General features: G+C 36.3%; 1 protein-coding gene across 1 annotated transcript; it reads left to right on the forward strand.

The window, feature by feature from the left end:
- Positions 1 to 1,512: 1,512 nt before the first annotated feature.
- On the forward strand, positions 1,513 to 12,219 carry LOC131927427 (uncharacterized). The gene is made up of 9 exons (XM_059283128.1): positions 1,513 to 1,687; positions 2,265 to 2,390; positions 3,954 to 4,081; positions 6,656 to 6,793; positions 7,188 to 7,268; positions 7,687 to 7,840; positions 9,692 to 9,818; positions 10,764 to 10,848; positions 11,671 to 12,219. Exons 1-9 carry the CDS (start codon positions 1,600 to 1,602, stop codon positions 11,920 to 11,922), a joined length of 1,179 nt encoding a protein of 392 aa, XP_059139111.1. The 5' UTR covers positions 1,513 to 1,599; the 3' UTR covers positions 11,923 to 12,219.
- The last annotated feature ends 415 nt before the right edge of the window (positions 12,220 to 12,634 follow it).

Here is a 12,634-nt window from a genome sequence, read left to right on the forward strand (position 1 = left end):
TTTTAATAAATTGTAATAGTTTAGACAAAATTTTGGAAAAATATCGATGTTTAAAAAAAATTCAACTGCAATTTTGAGGGGGGGGGGGGTTGTAGGTTGAGGTGTGACGTCATTTTAGGGGGGGGGGGGGTCTGCCTTTTTGTGACGACGTGTGACGGAGAAGAGGGGGGAGGGAGGTAAAAATCGTCAAAAAAAGCGTGACGTCATTTATGGTTGAACCCTTTCTTAAAAAAAAATTACTAATTATTGTTTACCTAAATCTTGGAGGCGTACTTCGCGTTTGCCATAAGGTTCCTATCACTTTAGGAGGTGATATCTCGATCATGAATGTAATAGTTTTTTGGAATTTGCCCGGCTGATATGCATACCTAGCATTCTCCTGTCGAAGTATAGATGGCTGAAAATCGTGCTACGTCTTTGCTAGTTTATGCAAAAAGAAAAGATGCGCGGAAATTACAATTCGAATTCGAAATTAATTTTTTTTCTTTTAAGGAATTATTTTTTGTCTTATAAACTAGCTATTGTGCTAGCTAACTAGCTTACTAGCTAACTACAAGCGAACTAGTTTACTAGCTAACAAGCTACTAGCTAGCTATTGTGCAAGTTAACTAGTGTACTAGCTAACCAGCGAATTTAAAAGTGATGTCGCAAACGTGTTTAGGCACAATTATCATTTTAGTAGTCGCTAGGTATATTGATTAATTAAGAACTTAATTAATCACGATACCTAATTAGTGTGAACATGGATTATTGGTGCTTTTTTTTTTATTTAACAAAACCCAAATTTAGCGAATTTGCAAAAAAAAAAACCCTTAAAAACACTTGAATTTTATTTAAAATAGGTTTGTACACTTAATTCGAAAGATATGATATAATAACAAATAATTTAAATTTTAAAATGTTTATGCATCACAATTTCACGTTTTACATATTCGTACTAAAAATCAAAGCTTAAAAATTAAGCATCACATAATACGGTACCTGATAGACCTTAAAAAAATGACAAATTTTTTAACGCGACTTCTTTATTATTAAAAATTATTATAAAAATTGTAAATAAAAAAAATCAACAATAGGGCTGGTAAGCAGGTCACCATCCAGTTCTATGGCTCATGCAGGTTTTATTGAGCCGTAGAACTGGTTGGTGACCTACTTACCAGCCCTATTGTCTTTCTACAATGTCGACAGAGCTGGATAAAGTTACGGTAAATGGATCATCTATAGATGAAGTCAAACTCTGTGTTATTTTAGTGTGTGCTTATTTTAACGATGTTTGACAAAAGAGGTGGATGAAGTGATTATTGAATTTCAATTCATGTGTTTGTTGATTGCAGATAATATGAACATGTGAAAAATATGTCAATTGGCTTTATTATAATAAGAGTGATAATGGGTGGAGGAGAAGGGGTGTGTGTGGTGGTTTACAAATGTGAAATCATTTCACTTAAAAACGACCCCATATTTTTGCGATTCGTTAGTTTGTGTGTTTTTTTATCAAACAAACCTCCTGCACTAACGGTCGAGTAGCATCAAACGATCAGATTAACCTCGCTGGCTCGTCTTTGAGGATTAAGACGCAGATTACGACCAGCTCCTAGAATGATGAGGGCTACATTGTTGTTGCTGGTAGCCTGTTGTCTTGTAGACAGAGGTAGCACTAAGGGAAACATTCACTCAACCAAAGGAAGTAAGTACCAGTTATATATATATATATATATATATATATATATATATATATATATATATATATATATATATATATATTTATATAGGCTTATATATGTACATTATTACATAAATAAACAAAATTATTAAATAATTAATTAATTAAAATATATATATACAATATATAGTCACATACATATGTATATATATATATATATATATATATATATATATATATATATATATATATATATATATATATATATATATATATATATGCATTCATAAAACAAATACACACATTCACACATATATAAATGAATATATATTTCTCCTGTATGTAGTCTATGTGTCGCCTATATCACACACACAAATTTAAATATATATATATATATATATATATATATATATATATATATATATATATATATATATATATATATATATATATATACACATATAAACTAGCATACAAAGTGATTCTTTTCCAGTATCACACGAGTACCCCTGATCCAAATTAAAAACCGTATTGAACCAAAACACAAACATTAAGATAACATTGAAATACCTTGTCCTGATGCATGACGTCATGTTTTCAGAATCTGGACCGTTGTGTGGCAACAAACGTCATTGTCTGAGTGACGTCAGATGCAGCCGAGACCGACAGCATTGCGTCTGCCCCGCCCCCCTGTGGGGAAATGGAAAACTAGGATGCGTTAAAGAAGGTATCGGTCGTCGTGTTTGAAGCACGTTCATGTTTGCTACAGTAGATTGTTCACAGATTACCCATGTGCCACAATGGTTACTCATCCTAATCGGATTTTCTTCCAGACAAGGAAATAATCGAAGCCCCCCCCCCCCACCCCCGAAGAAAGTCTACCGCCCCCCCCCCCCCCCGAACGACATGGAATTTATATAGAAAACATATACTTTAACCAGTGTCCGTCCCCCCGGAAAATGTTGACCGCCCCCCCCCCCCCGGCGAAGTACCCCCCCCCCCCGGAGAAAAAAGGCTGGAAGAAACACTAAATACTGATCCTAATAATGACAAAATGATGACCGTAGTGTTTAACTTTATTTTTAGACTAACTCTATATCCATCATTAGCTTCAATCTTTAACCCTGTACCCGAACATAGTACACATGATTTAATTTTAACCTTAAACTGTATCAATTACTATTTCTAAGATTAGCTCTTTCGGTAAACTCTCTTTCCAACCCAGCTGGAAATGGCTAATAAATATCAAACGCATAGTTATTAAACCCTATTTTTAATTAGGCGATTTTGTCGAAACTCTAGAAAGATTAAACAGTCTTCAAATAAACTAGGGTTAAGTTAATATTGAGGTAAGCTAATAGTAAGAACTGAGGTTGGAATTTTTATTTTCTATTTTAGTAGTGATGAATTAGATGCTTTTGAAGTACGACTTCGTGAGAAGCTTAAACATAACATCACTGTCGGAATGATCTAATGATAGAGCATACGATTGCTAACATAAATGTCTTGAGTCCACTCAGCTCTAACGAGTACCGAAGCACCAACGGCAAAATCTCTTTATACTCCTTTGTTCAAAAATAATTTTAAAACTCTACTTCACCCATTCTCGTCAGCGGCAGACAAAAGAATCTCTACGCCTCTAGCTGATAATTTTCCAACTATGACTGTTTATTCTGCCATAACTATTAAGCAATATTTGGGATTTTTAAAATTCGAGGGCCTCGACCTAATGCCTTGTCAGCCCCCCCCTTGATTCGTCACTGGCCCATTGTAGCCCTGTTAGGTATAAAAATATAACTAAAAATATTTTATCACGTCATTGAGATAGCAACCTGAAAGAGCTCAACCGCGCACATTTACTCTAGTCTAAATTTAATCATGTAAAATCTAATTAAAATTATCTTAATGAGCTGACCCGCGCCGTAGCATATGCCGCTATCTAGTTGTTTTATTTTCTAATTTTCAACAATTCATAATTTGTGCATTCGAAACTACCCCACCCCCTGCCTCCCCCACCCCACCCCGCCCAGTGAAAGCAGCCGTTTACAGACGACAATGAAAATATCAAGCAGAACTTATTATCTCCCCTTAGTTTCAAATCGTTTAAAAAACTAAATTATCTGCCCCTAATAGCCGTCACTTATTCGACGGCTCCACTATTGTAAACATTCGGGGTGAACCACAGCTCACCTGACAGGTGGGGATGAGGTGGTGGCTAAGCTGCGTGGTGTTATCTATGGTCTCCATGAAGAGGAATTATATACATAGATAAGGTGTGTCGTCATTGCAGGGGATGGCGTGATCTACCTGGAGGCCGATCCGAAGATCAGGAACCTGAGAAACGAAACGTTTTCTCTGATGACGCCATGCAGGTACCGCATCCTTCACTACAAGACACCAGACAACAAGATGCTGGAGGTAAACCAACACCTGTAGACATGCCATAACAATTGTTACGATGCTTAACATCAATCATATACTCATGTCCACTGTTTCTTTCCAGAGGCGTAGTGAAGGTGGAGGGGGGGTACATGTATCATGGATACGATGCTTAACACCAATAATATACTCATGTCCATTGTTTCTTTCCAGAGGCGTAGCGAAAGGGGTGGGGGGGTACATGTGTCCCCGGGCTACGACCATGGGGGCGCCAAAATCTGTTGGAAAAAAATACATTAAAAGCTCATTTTAGCTGCAGTTTTGAATTATAAACATAAAAAATATAGGGGGGGGGTGGGCTAAATTGAGAGTTTGTCCCAGGGCGCCGGGATGGGTCGCAACGCCTCTGTTTCTTTCAATTTTTTTTCTCCGCGGTGTGGAATAAATTTTTCTGGGGTGGGTGGGGGGGGGGGGGGGAGGGAGGGGGGAAGGCTGACACTAGTAAACTTATTTTTCTAGATAAATTCTATTTTATTCGTGGGGCGGTAGACATTCTTCGCCCGCCCCCCCCCCCAACCCCTCCGAAGAGATACGAGAAAGAAACTCTGACCATAGCTTATAGGCGATATGCTATTCCACACAGCTTTCATGAGTATATCACTCACTTTGGGATTATTAAAGCGGCTGGGCTTAGTGATGATCATACTATCCCTTAATATACCGAGGTCATCTGCTTTATATATATTGGAAACTGAAGGGAACATGTGATGATGATAACGATGGTGATATGTATTTCTCATTATCATAAAATCGCTATAACAGCGTTAATCTTCTCAAGTGCTACATCCCCCGAGTCACCGTTGTTACAGTTGCTAATTGTTACATCACAAAGTATTGATTTTTTTAAAAGCGTCATCCACCTGAAACTCAATTAGAAAATTATTGAATTTCTCTCTAGCTTGATGTAACATATTGGGCGACAACGACTGCATCGCGCTATCATTCTGACCTTACAGCACAAATATTTTCCAGCACAATCTAGCTTCGTCTTACTTGTATGATTAGTCTGAAACAAGATTCACAATTCTTATAATTTTTCACGAATTTTATTTACCGAGGTGCCGAAGTATGAAAGCTGGATTTCTTCATTTAAAACGCAGACAACATTTAAAATTAGTATCTAACTACGGTTAAGTCCAGAGGCGTAGCGACCCTTCCCGGCGACCGGGGACAAACTTTCGATTTGCACCCTCCTCGAACTTTTAATTTGCACCCCACTCAAACTTTCAATTTTTGTTTTTCCAACCCATTTTGGCGCCCCCCTAAGGTCGGCGCCTGGGGACATCTGTCCCCCCCCCCCCCCGCTCGCTACGCCTCTGGTTAAGTCTATGACTGTCATAATCATTTTATCTAACAAAAATCCAACAGAAGTGACATTTTTAAAACTCTTTCAAGTTCCCCTCTATTTGTATTATTCTTTGAATTTTAAAGTATTTTTGGCAGGTATATGCCAAAAATATGACTCCAATCTATCATTCATAACACAATACATTCAACAGGTATAGTATATACCGACAAGAGGTGTTCAGTCCATCCTATATACTATATGCTATAATACAATAAAAAAGTAGTGTATATGTTGACATTTGGGGGAAGAGGGGGGTGTGATTCATTATTTATTTCTTCCTACATTACAATCAAAATGTATTTGCTGACAATGGGGGTCTAGTTCATTGAATGATAATTCAAAAGATAGGTCTATAGGCCGATAATGGGTCCAATCATGTTAAAATACATTCAATAATACGTTCAAAAGATAGGTGTATAGGCTGTCAATGGGGGTACACTCATCTTGCAATACATACCATAATATATTCAAAAGATTGGGGTCACATAGTTCATTAACCGTATAATACATTCAAAAATGCATTCAAAAGCAGAGTTACTTCTTTCAGGCATCTTTTTTTTTTGGGGGGGGGGGGGGGGGGAAGCAAGAAAGTCTACTGACTTTATACTTTATATAGTAAACATACTTTTACTAGTATCTGACCCCCGAAAATATAAGTGCCACCCCCCCCCCCCCACCCTGGAAGTCTGGAAGAAACACTGTTCATAAGATAGGCCTATATGTCGACAAGGGGTGGTTCAATTGTTCATTAACCTTACAATATATTGAAAAATACATTCAACCGATAGGTCTATATGTCGACAAGGGGTGGTTCAATTGTTCATTAACCTTAAAACATATTGAAAAATACATTCAACCGATAGGTCTATATGCCGACAAGGGGGGAAGTGTGTGTTTAATCTTGTATACATTCTACACTTCAATCACCAGGTAAACGCCGACAATGGGGGGGGGGGGATTGTGTGTCTTATCTTGTATACATCCTACACTCTAATCACCAGGTATACGCCGACAATTGGGGGGGGGTGTCTAATCTTGTATACATCCTACACTCCAATCACCAGGTATACGCCGACAATGGGGGGGGGGGGAGTGTGTGTCTAATCTTGTATACATCCTACACTCCAATCACCAGGTATACGCCGACAATGGGGGGGGGGGAGTGTGTGTCTAATCTTGTATACATCCTACACTCCAATCACCAGGTATACGCCGACAACGCCCTCTACAAGGGCGGGAAATATTACGTCAACAAGGCGGAGGTTCGGTTCCACGTGGAGTCAGACACGCATAACAACTTGGCACTTTTGATTGAGGGCAAGGCTGAGAAGGGAGTTTACAAAGTAAGTTTAACTATCAGGGTTTCTTTCACTCATTTTACTCACAAATGGTAGAGGGGGACTTAAAACTACCGGGAAGATAAATTTAAAAATAGGGCGATGTGGGGGGGGGAGGGGCTTAAATAAGAAATAAAAGTATATATTTTATATTTAATATTTTTCAATTTCACCTGGGCGGGGGCGTTAAGAAATTCAGTTTAATTTTTATTGAGAACAACACTTTAAAAGTTTTGTTAACCTTTAAAATTATTCGATATAAACTATTAGTCTATAGCGCCACTAGGAGATACTTATCGAGTATCATTTTGGTTTGTTTTTTAAATCAAAATAGAGTACAAAAATGTCTTCTATTCGCACGGTTACATTTGTTCAAAGGAGAGATTTTCTATTTCAACAGTTCAGGGTAAAGAGAAAACAGGATGAAGACTCCCATTGGTCATATCCAGCCACCGAAACTTTCACTATAGGGGACTTAACGGTCAGTTTTATGAAGCTTTTAGTGTAGGGGATTTAACGGTCAGTTTTATGAAGCTTTTAGTGTAGGGGATTTAACGGTCAGTTTTATGAAGCTTTTAGTGTAGGGGATTTAACGGTCAGTTTTATGAAACTTTTATTGTTGGTGACTTAATAGTCAGTTTTATGAAACTCTTAATTCAAAGGATTTAATGGTCAGTTTTATGAAACTAACTGTAGGGGACTTAATAGTCAGTTTTATGAAACTAAAAAGTTATGTCCCCTGTTTATTGAATACATGTTTATATATACGTCATTTTATTGGTTGATTTTGAAACAATTTTATTGTTATTCAAATAATTGTTTGTAAAAAAAAATAATCAAAAACTTCTTTCATTAGTTTTGTATACTCTTTCATGAATCTGTTTTCTATTCGCCAAAAGATCATCGTCAGCTTCGACGATATAAATAACTTCGTCCTCGTCAATGCTGACAACGGTTTTGGTTTCCGGTTGAAGTTCCGACCAGCCGAGGGTGACCGAGAATTTCAGTCACAGATTCCGGGCATGGTTCTCCATATAGACTCGTCTATGATGGGTAAGGTTGGGACCAGGGGCGGCTCATGCTAGAAATATTAACTGGGGTCCGGGGTTAATTAATTTTGATTAATTAATGAAAATTTTGTTTTAATGTCTTCGGAATTTTCTGTTTGGAGACTTTTTAGTGTGCGGGAGTTTCTGTTTCCGCAATTTCTCATGTGCGGAATTTTTAGTTTGCGGAAGTTTTTTTGAGCGCAGTTTTCCGTATATGGAATTGTCAGTGTGCGGAACTTGCCAATCTCCAGTTGGATATTTATTTGGGAACTTGCACCAATACACGTTAACGCACTGCATTGTTGATAGAATCAGTATAGGCTGAGCTTCAACATTATTTTTCAAAAATGTTAATAACTTTCAGAAAAGAATTTAACATAATTCAGTAGTTATTAAAAAAAAATACAGTTTTGTTAAAATATATAGGTAAATGTAATCGGAATGGAAATTTCAAAATAAAAAGCACATACCATAACACATACAAATGGGGCTGATAAAATGGTGACCACGTACAAAAGTAGCCCCTTTTTACTAATACTATGTGCTTGGATAAATGAAACTGTTTATATCTCTGGACATAAGCGACACATTATACCAATTTTCTACCACTGGGAGCAGTAGTGAAGTAACCACATTAGGCCTGTTTAACTAAACCGGGAGTGATCTCCCCTAAACTTTCTCGAATATTCTTATATAAAACAACACTGATAGAGTTATGATTTTTAATCCATTTTAAATACTCAAACTTTTAAAAATAGAATAGAATCTCAGAGAAAAAAGAATTGCGCACCAAGCGAACGCCGAATAAAGATGTGTATAATAGTGCGGAATATTATTAGTACTTTATAAATTCACATGCGTTTTTGAGAAATCGGAAATAGTGAAAATTACCACTTCCGGTCAACGGAAATTACTCAAAATTTGACAGAAGGCAGAAAAATTAGATTTTTTACTTACATGTGAAATTTTATTTTACTTCCACCTGAAATAGTACTGAATTTATAGGCTTTCGGAAAATTCAAAGTAGAAAAAGTTCCACTTCCGGCTATCGGAAATCGCCCAAAAGTTGATACGGATCTACGATTTTGATATAATACTTAAAAATAAAATTTCATCAACCAAGCTATAACGGTACTCAAGTAATCGTGTTTACACACAGACAGACATACACACACACAGACACACAGACATACGGAAAAGATTGCAAAATTATGTTTTTCCGTATCAGTGAGCTGTAAAACGTCGAGATTTGCAAAAGTCTCGATTTTTTTTGCACGATTACAATACTTTCTCTATACTTCGTGTATACGAGAAAGTAAAAATTCATTTTTTTGTTAATTAATTATCACTTCCTGCCTCAGGTGCGTAAGTAAAAGTAAAGGTTCCTAGCGATCCATTGGGCAGGTGAAGCAGAGCTAATGTTTCTTGAACTCAGCATATGAAGGGATAATGTGGTCAGCGCTGTGCCGCCTTAACTTTCCCAAACGTGAGTTAGGTACCTATCAGAGCTGGGTGGACTCAGAGACGTTCTACTGACTTGAACACGGAATTCGAACTTTGCCTCTTGTACATACTTCCGCACATTTTCGTTTATAATTTCACTTAATGTACTCATAAGGTTGAAGATTCTATGTCTAAAACTATAAATGCACTTTAGTGCTTTTGTTATGATTGTACTCTAATATATTACAATTCGTATCGTAACCATGACTTGGTTATGGGCTTTGGTTTTTCAGACTTGTTTGATAAAAAAATTCGCTAAAATTTTTAAATCATACGGGATAATTTCTTATTTTCCTTGGCCGCATGGACACAAGAATTCCACTCATTATCTTATTGACCATTTCCTCTACAGACCAGATTGACATAAAAGACGGTGAACTGTCTGCAGAGCCGTCTGGCGAAAGCGTTAGAGCGGAGGCCTCGCAGAGAAAGTTGGACATGCAAGACTGGGTTCTGTTCCTGACCATGACGAACGTCGAGTAAGTCCACGATCCGTCGTAACATCAAGATCACAGGAAACTAGGAGGAGGTCACCCCTCCCCAAACAAGACCCTTCCAAAATCTAAGAGCACTCCCGAATTTCTTTCCAACATTCAGCCTTCATTAAAATATAGTTGTGTAAAAACATGGATCGCTACACACATCATGATGTAAAGGATACTGATTTATTATTAACTACTGGATAGGATAATCAAATACCGATCCCGTAATATATATATATATATATATATATATATATATATATATATATATATATATTAGAAATTTTTGTTAATCGTGCACTCCCTCCAACTCAACCAAATCGCTAAAGCTTTATGGCAACATACACCCCTTCCAAAAGTAACGAAAGTGTCTAAGGAATAAGTTCTACTGTTTATTACTTACCCCCCCCCCCCTACTAGCTAACGCCCGCCTTTGTAAAAGCTTAACATTTTATACCATTTCCCTCCACATTTCTTTCCAACCCTCATCATCCGCTGAACTCTACGATCAACTTACTTGTCATTATAGCAATAATACAGAATTAATGACACAAAATTGTGGACGTGTCCTCATATTATGTCAATCATACTTGTGCTAAATGGCGTCTGCAAATTTGGCGGAGAGTGCTCAGAGATCGTTGAGATAATTATCTGAGATATTTTTGTCCGGAGATAATTTGTCTTTGAGGACATTAGTCTGATATATTTTTTTCCTGTGATATTTTGTCCTGTCACCAAATATAGGTATATATAGAGGGATATATATATATATATATATATATATATATATATATATATATATATATATTTATATATATTTATTTATATATATATATATATACATGTATATACATTGATGGAGAATGATATACTTAATTACTGCATTGTGTGTCTCCCAACCTAATAAAGCAACACATAAAACCCTTTCTAAATATCCTGCAGAAAGATAGACTCTGACTCTGAAGTCTGTGACTCCGTGTACAACGATTTTAAAAATGTGTGTAAAGACGAAAAAGAGCAGATAAAGGTAATACACAAAATATTATCACTCATTAAAATAAACATCCAAATGTTTTATATATCACTAAATAATTAGACGAACACTTTTATTTCTCACTATATAAACAGTCGAAAGTTTTATTTATCACTATATGATTTTTCCAACGATTTTTAAACCCAGATCGTAATTAGGCCCACGGTTTTATATCTCATATAATTAGCTGAATGTATTATATCTCACTATTGAAATAAGCCCACTATTTTATGTCTCACTACATAACATACATAGCCACACTATTTTCTCTCTCACCATATTAGTAAGGCTCACGATTTTATAGATCCCTATATAATACGCCCAAGATTTTATATATCTGAATATAATTAGGTTTAATTTTTGAACCTCACTATATAATTAGGCCAACAATTTTATTCCTCACTATAATTAGGTTCAAGATTTCATTTCTCACTATCTATATAATTATGCACAGCATTTTATATCTCTCCGAATACTTAGTCACACGTTTGTATATCTCACTCGGATAAACAATATTTCTTCATATTTGTTTTTGGATCTAAATTAATAGCCAGCCAGGCGACCCGCGTTAACAGAAAATTATTTCAAACAACTTATTGATACAGACTTTTGCCTTTTGTTGCTAAGGAAAAAAGTATTTAGATCATATTGCTTCTTACAATCTAATTCCATAAGAATCTTTATTGTACAATCTGTTTCTTGTTATATTTTTCTTAGAATCGACATATGATTTCGGTTTCCTATTCTAAATTTCTTTTCTATTTTTCTAGCAATCTATCTCTAATCACTTATTCTGTAAACACTCTATTCCAACAGGCGATTCGCCAGTGCAGCTCCATCTACAACGATCAAAAATTCCTAAAATGCGTAGTGGAGAATAAAATGACCGACGACTTCCTGGCAGAGCTGTACCTACATTGCCAGAGGGGCGTGTGCGGCTTTGACCTACACGAATGTCAGCTGACTAAGCAGAAGATCCTAGAGAAAACCAACTGCAATCTGCCCAGACGACTTCACGAACTTGACTGCTCTCAGCTTAAAGGACCTATCCCGGCAGAGAGCCCTTAACACAAAAAAAAAAGAACTCCGCGTCGCAGCCTACCTTAGAAATCACCCTATTCCAGTTCAATCACAATAATTCTTTCTAAGAGGAAGATTACTTTTTGAAATAAACTTAACAAAATTTGGTTTTAGGAAAAAGCTATGGTGAATTATATTTTCCGAGAAATTAAGTTATCGAAAAACCTGGAGTTGGTAAGAGAAATAATTTTGGAAATGATACAAATTTTCATCAATAAAAAATACACGAAAAACATGAACACATGTACTGTCAAAATAATCTAATACAGTATGAGTTGAATAACTTGTTGTGGTTGTTTTAAATGTCTACACTTAGAATTTTTTTAAAATTTAAGTAAAAACTTTTTGTGTGAGAGATTGAAATAGTATTTTTATAGGATGTTTTAAATCGCCAATTTAAAATCTTGAACACTGTCGCCTAGGGTGACGTTTTCTTTACTGCTTGTTGTAATGACTATTCTAAACGTTACACGGGCAGTGAAACCTTAGCCAGTGTATACTGACAAAATTCTCAGGCAGTTGTAAGGTGAAAACAAATATATTTAAAGATATATTTACACCTAGCGATCCATTGGACATATGAAGTGAAGTTCATGCGTTTCTCAAACTCGGGAATAGCGTGGTCAACCTGAGCTAGGTACTCATCAGAGTTTGGTGGATTCAGGGACGTTCGTCTAACTTGAACCCGGATTCGAACTCG

This window comes from Physella acuta, unplaced genomic scaffold (genome assembly GCF_028476545.2).
Source record: "Physella acuta isolate Inbredline_101_S28 unplaced genomic scaffold, ASM2847654v3 ptg001400l, whole genome shotgun sequence".
Taxonomy (NCBI): Eukaryota; Metazoa; Mollusca; class Gastropoda; family Physidae; genus Physella; species Physella acuta.

Coding starts and splice junctions, on each gene's coding strand:
- LOC131927427 (XM_059283128.1), top strand. CDS start 1,600: ATGATGAGGGCTACATTGTTGTTGCTGGTAGCCTGTTGTCTTGTAGAC. Junction 1,688..2,264: donor CATTCACTCAACCAAAGGAA/GTAAGTACCAGT, acceptor TCATGTTTTCAG/AATCTGGACCGTTGTGTGGC. Junction 9,819..10,763: donor CTGACCATGACGAACGTCGA/GTAAGTCCACGA, acceptor AATATCCTGCAG/AAAGATAGACTCTGACTCTG.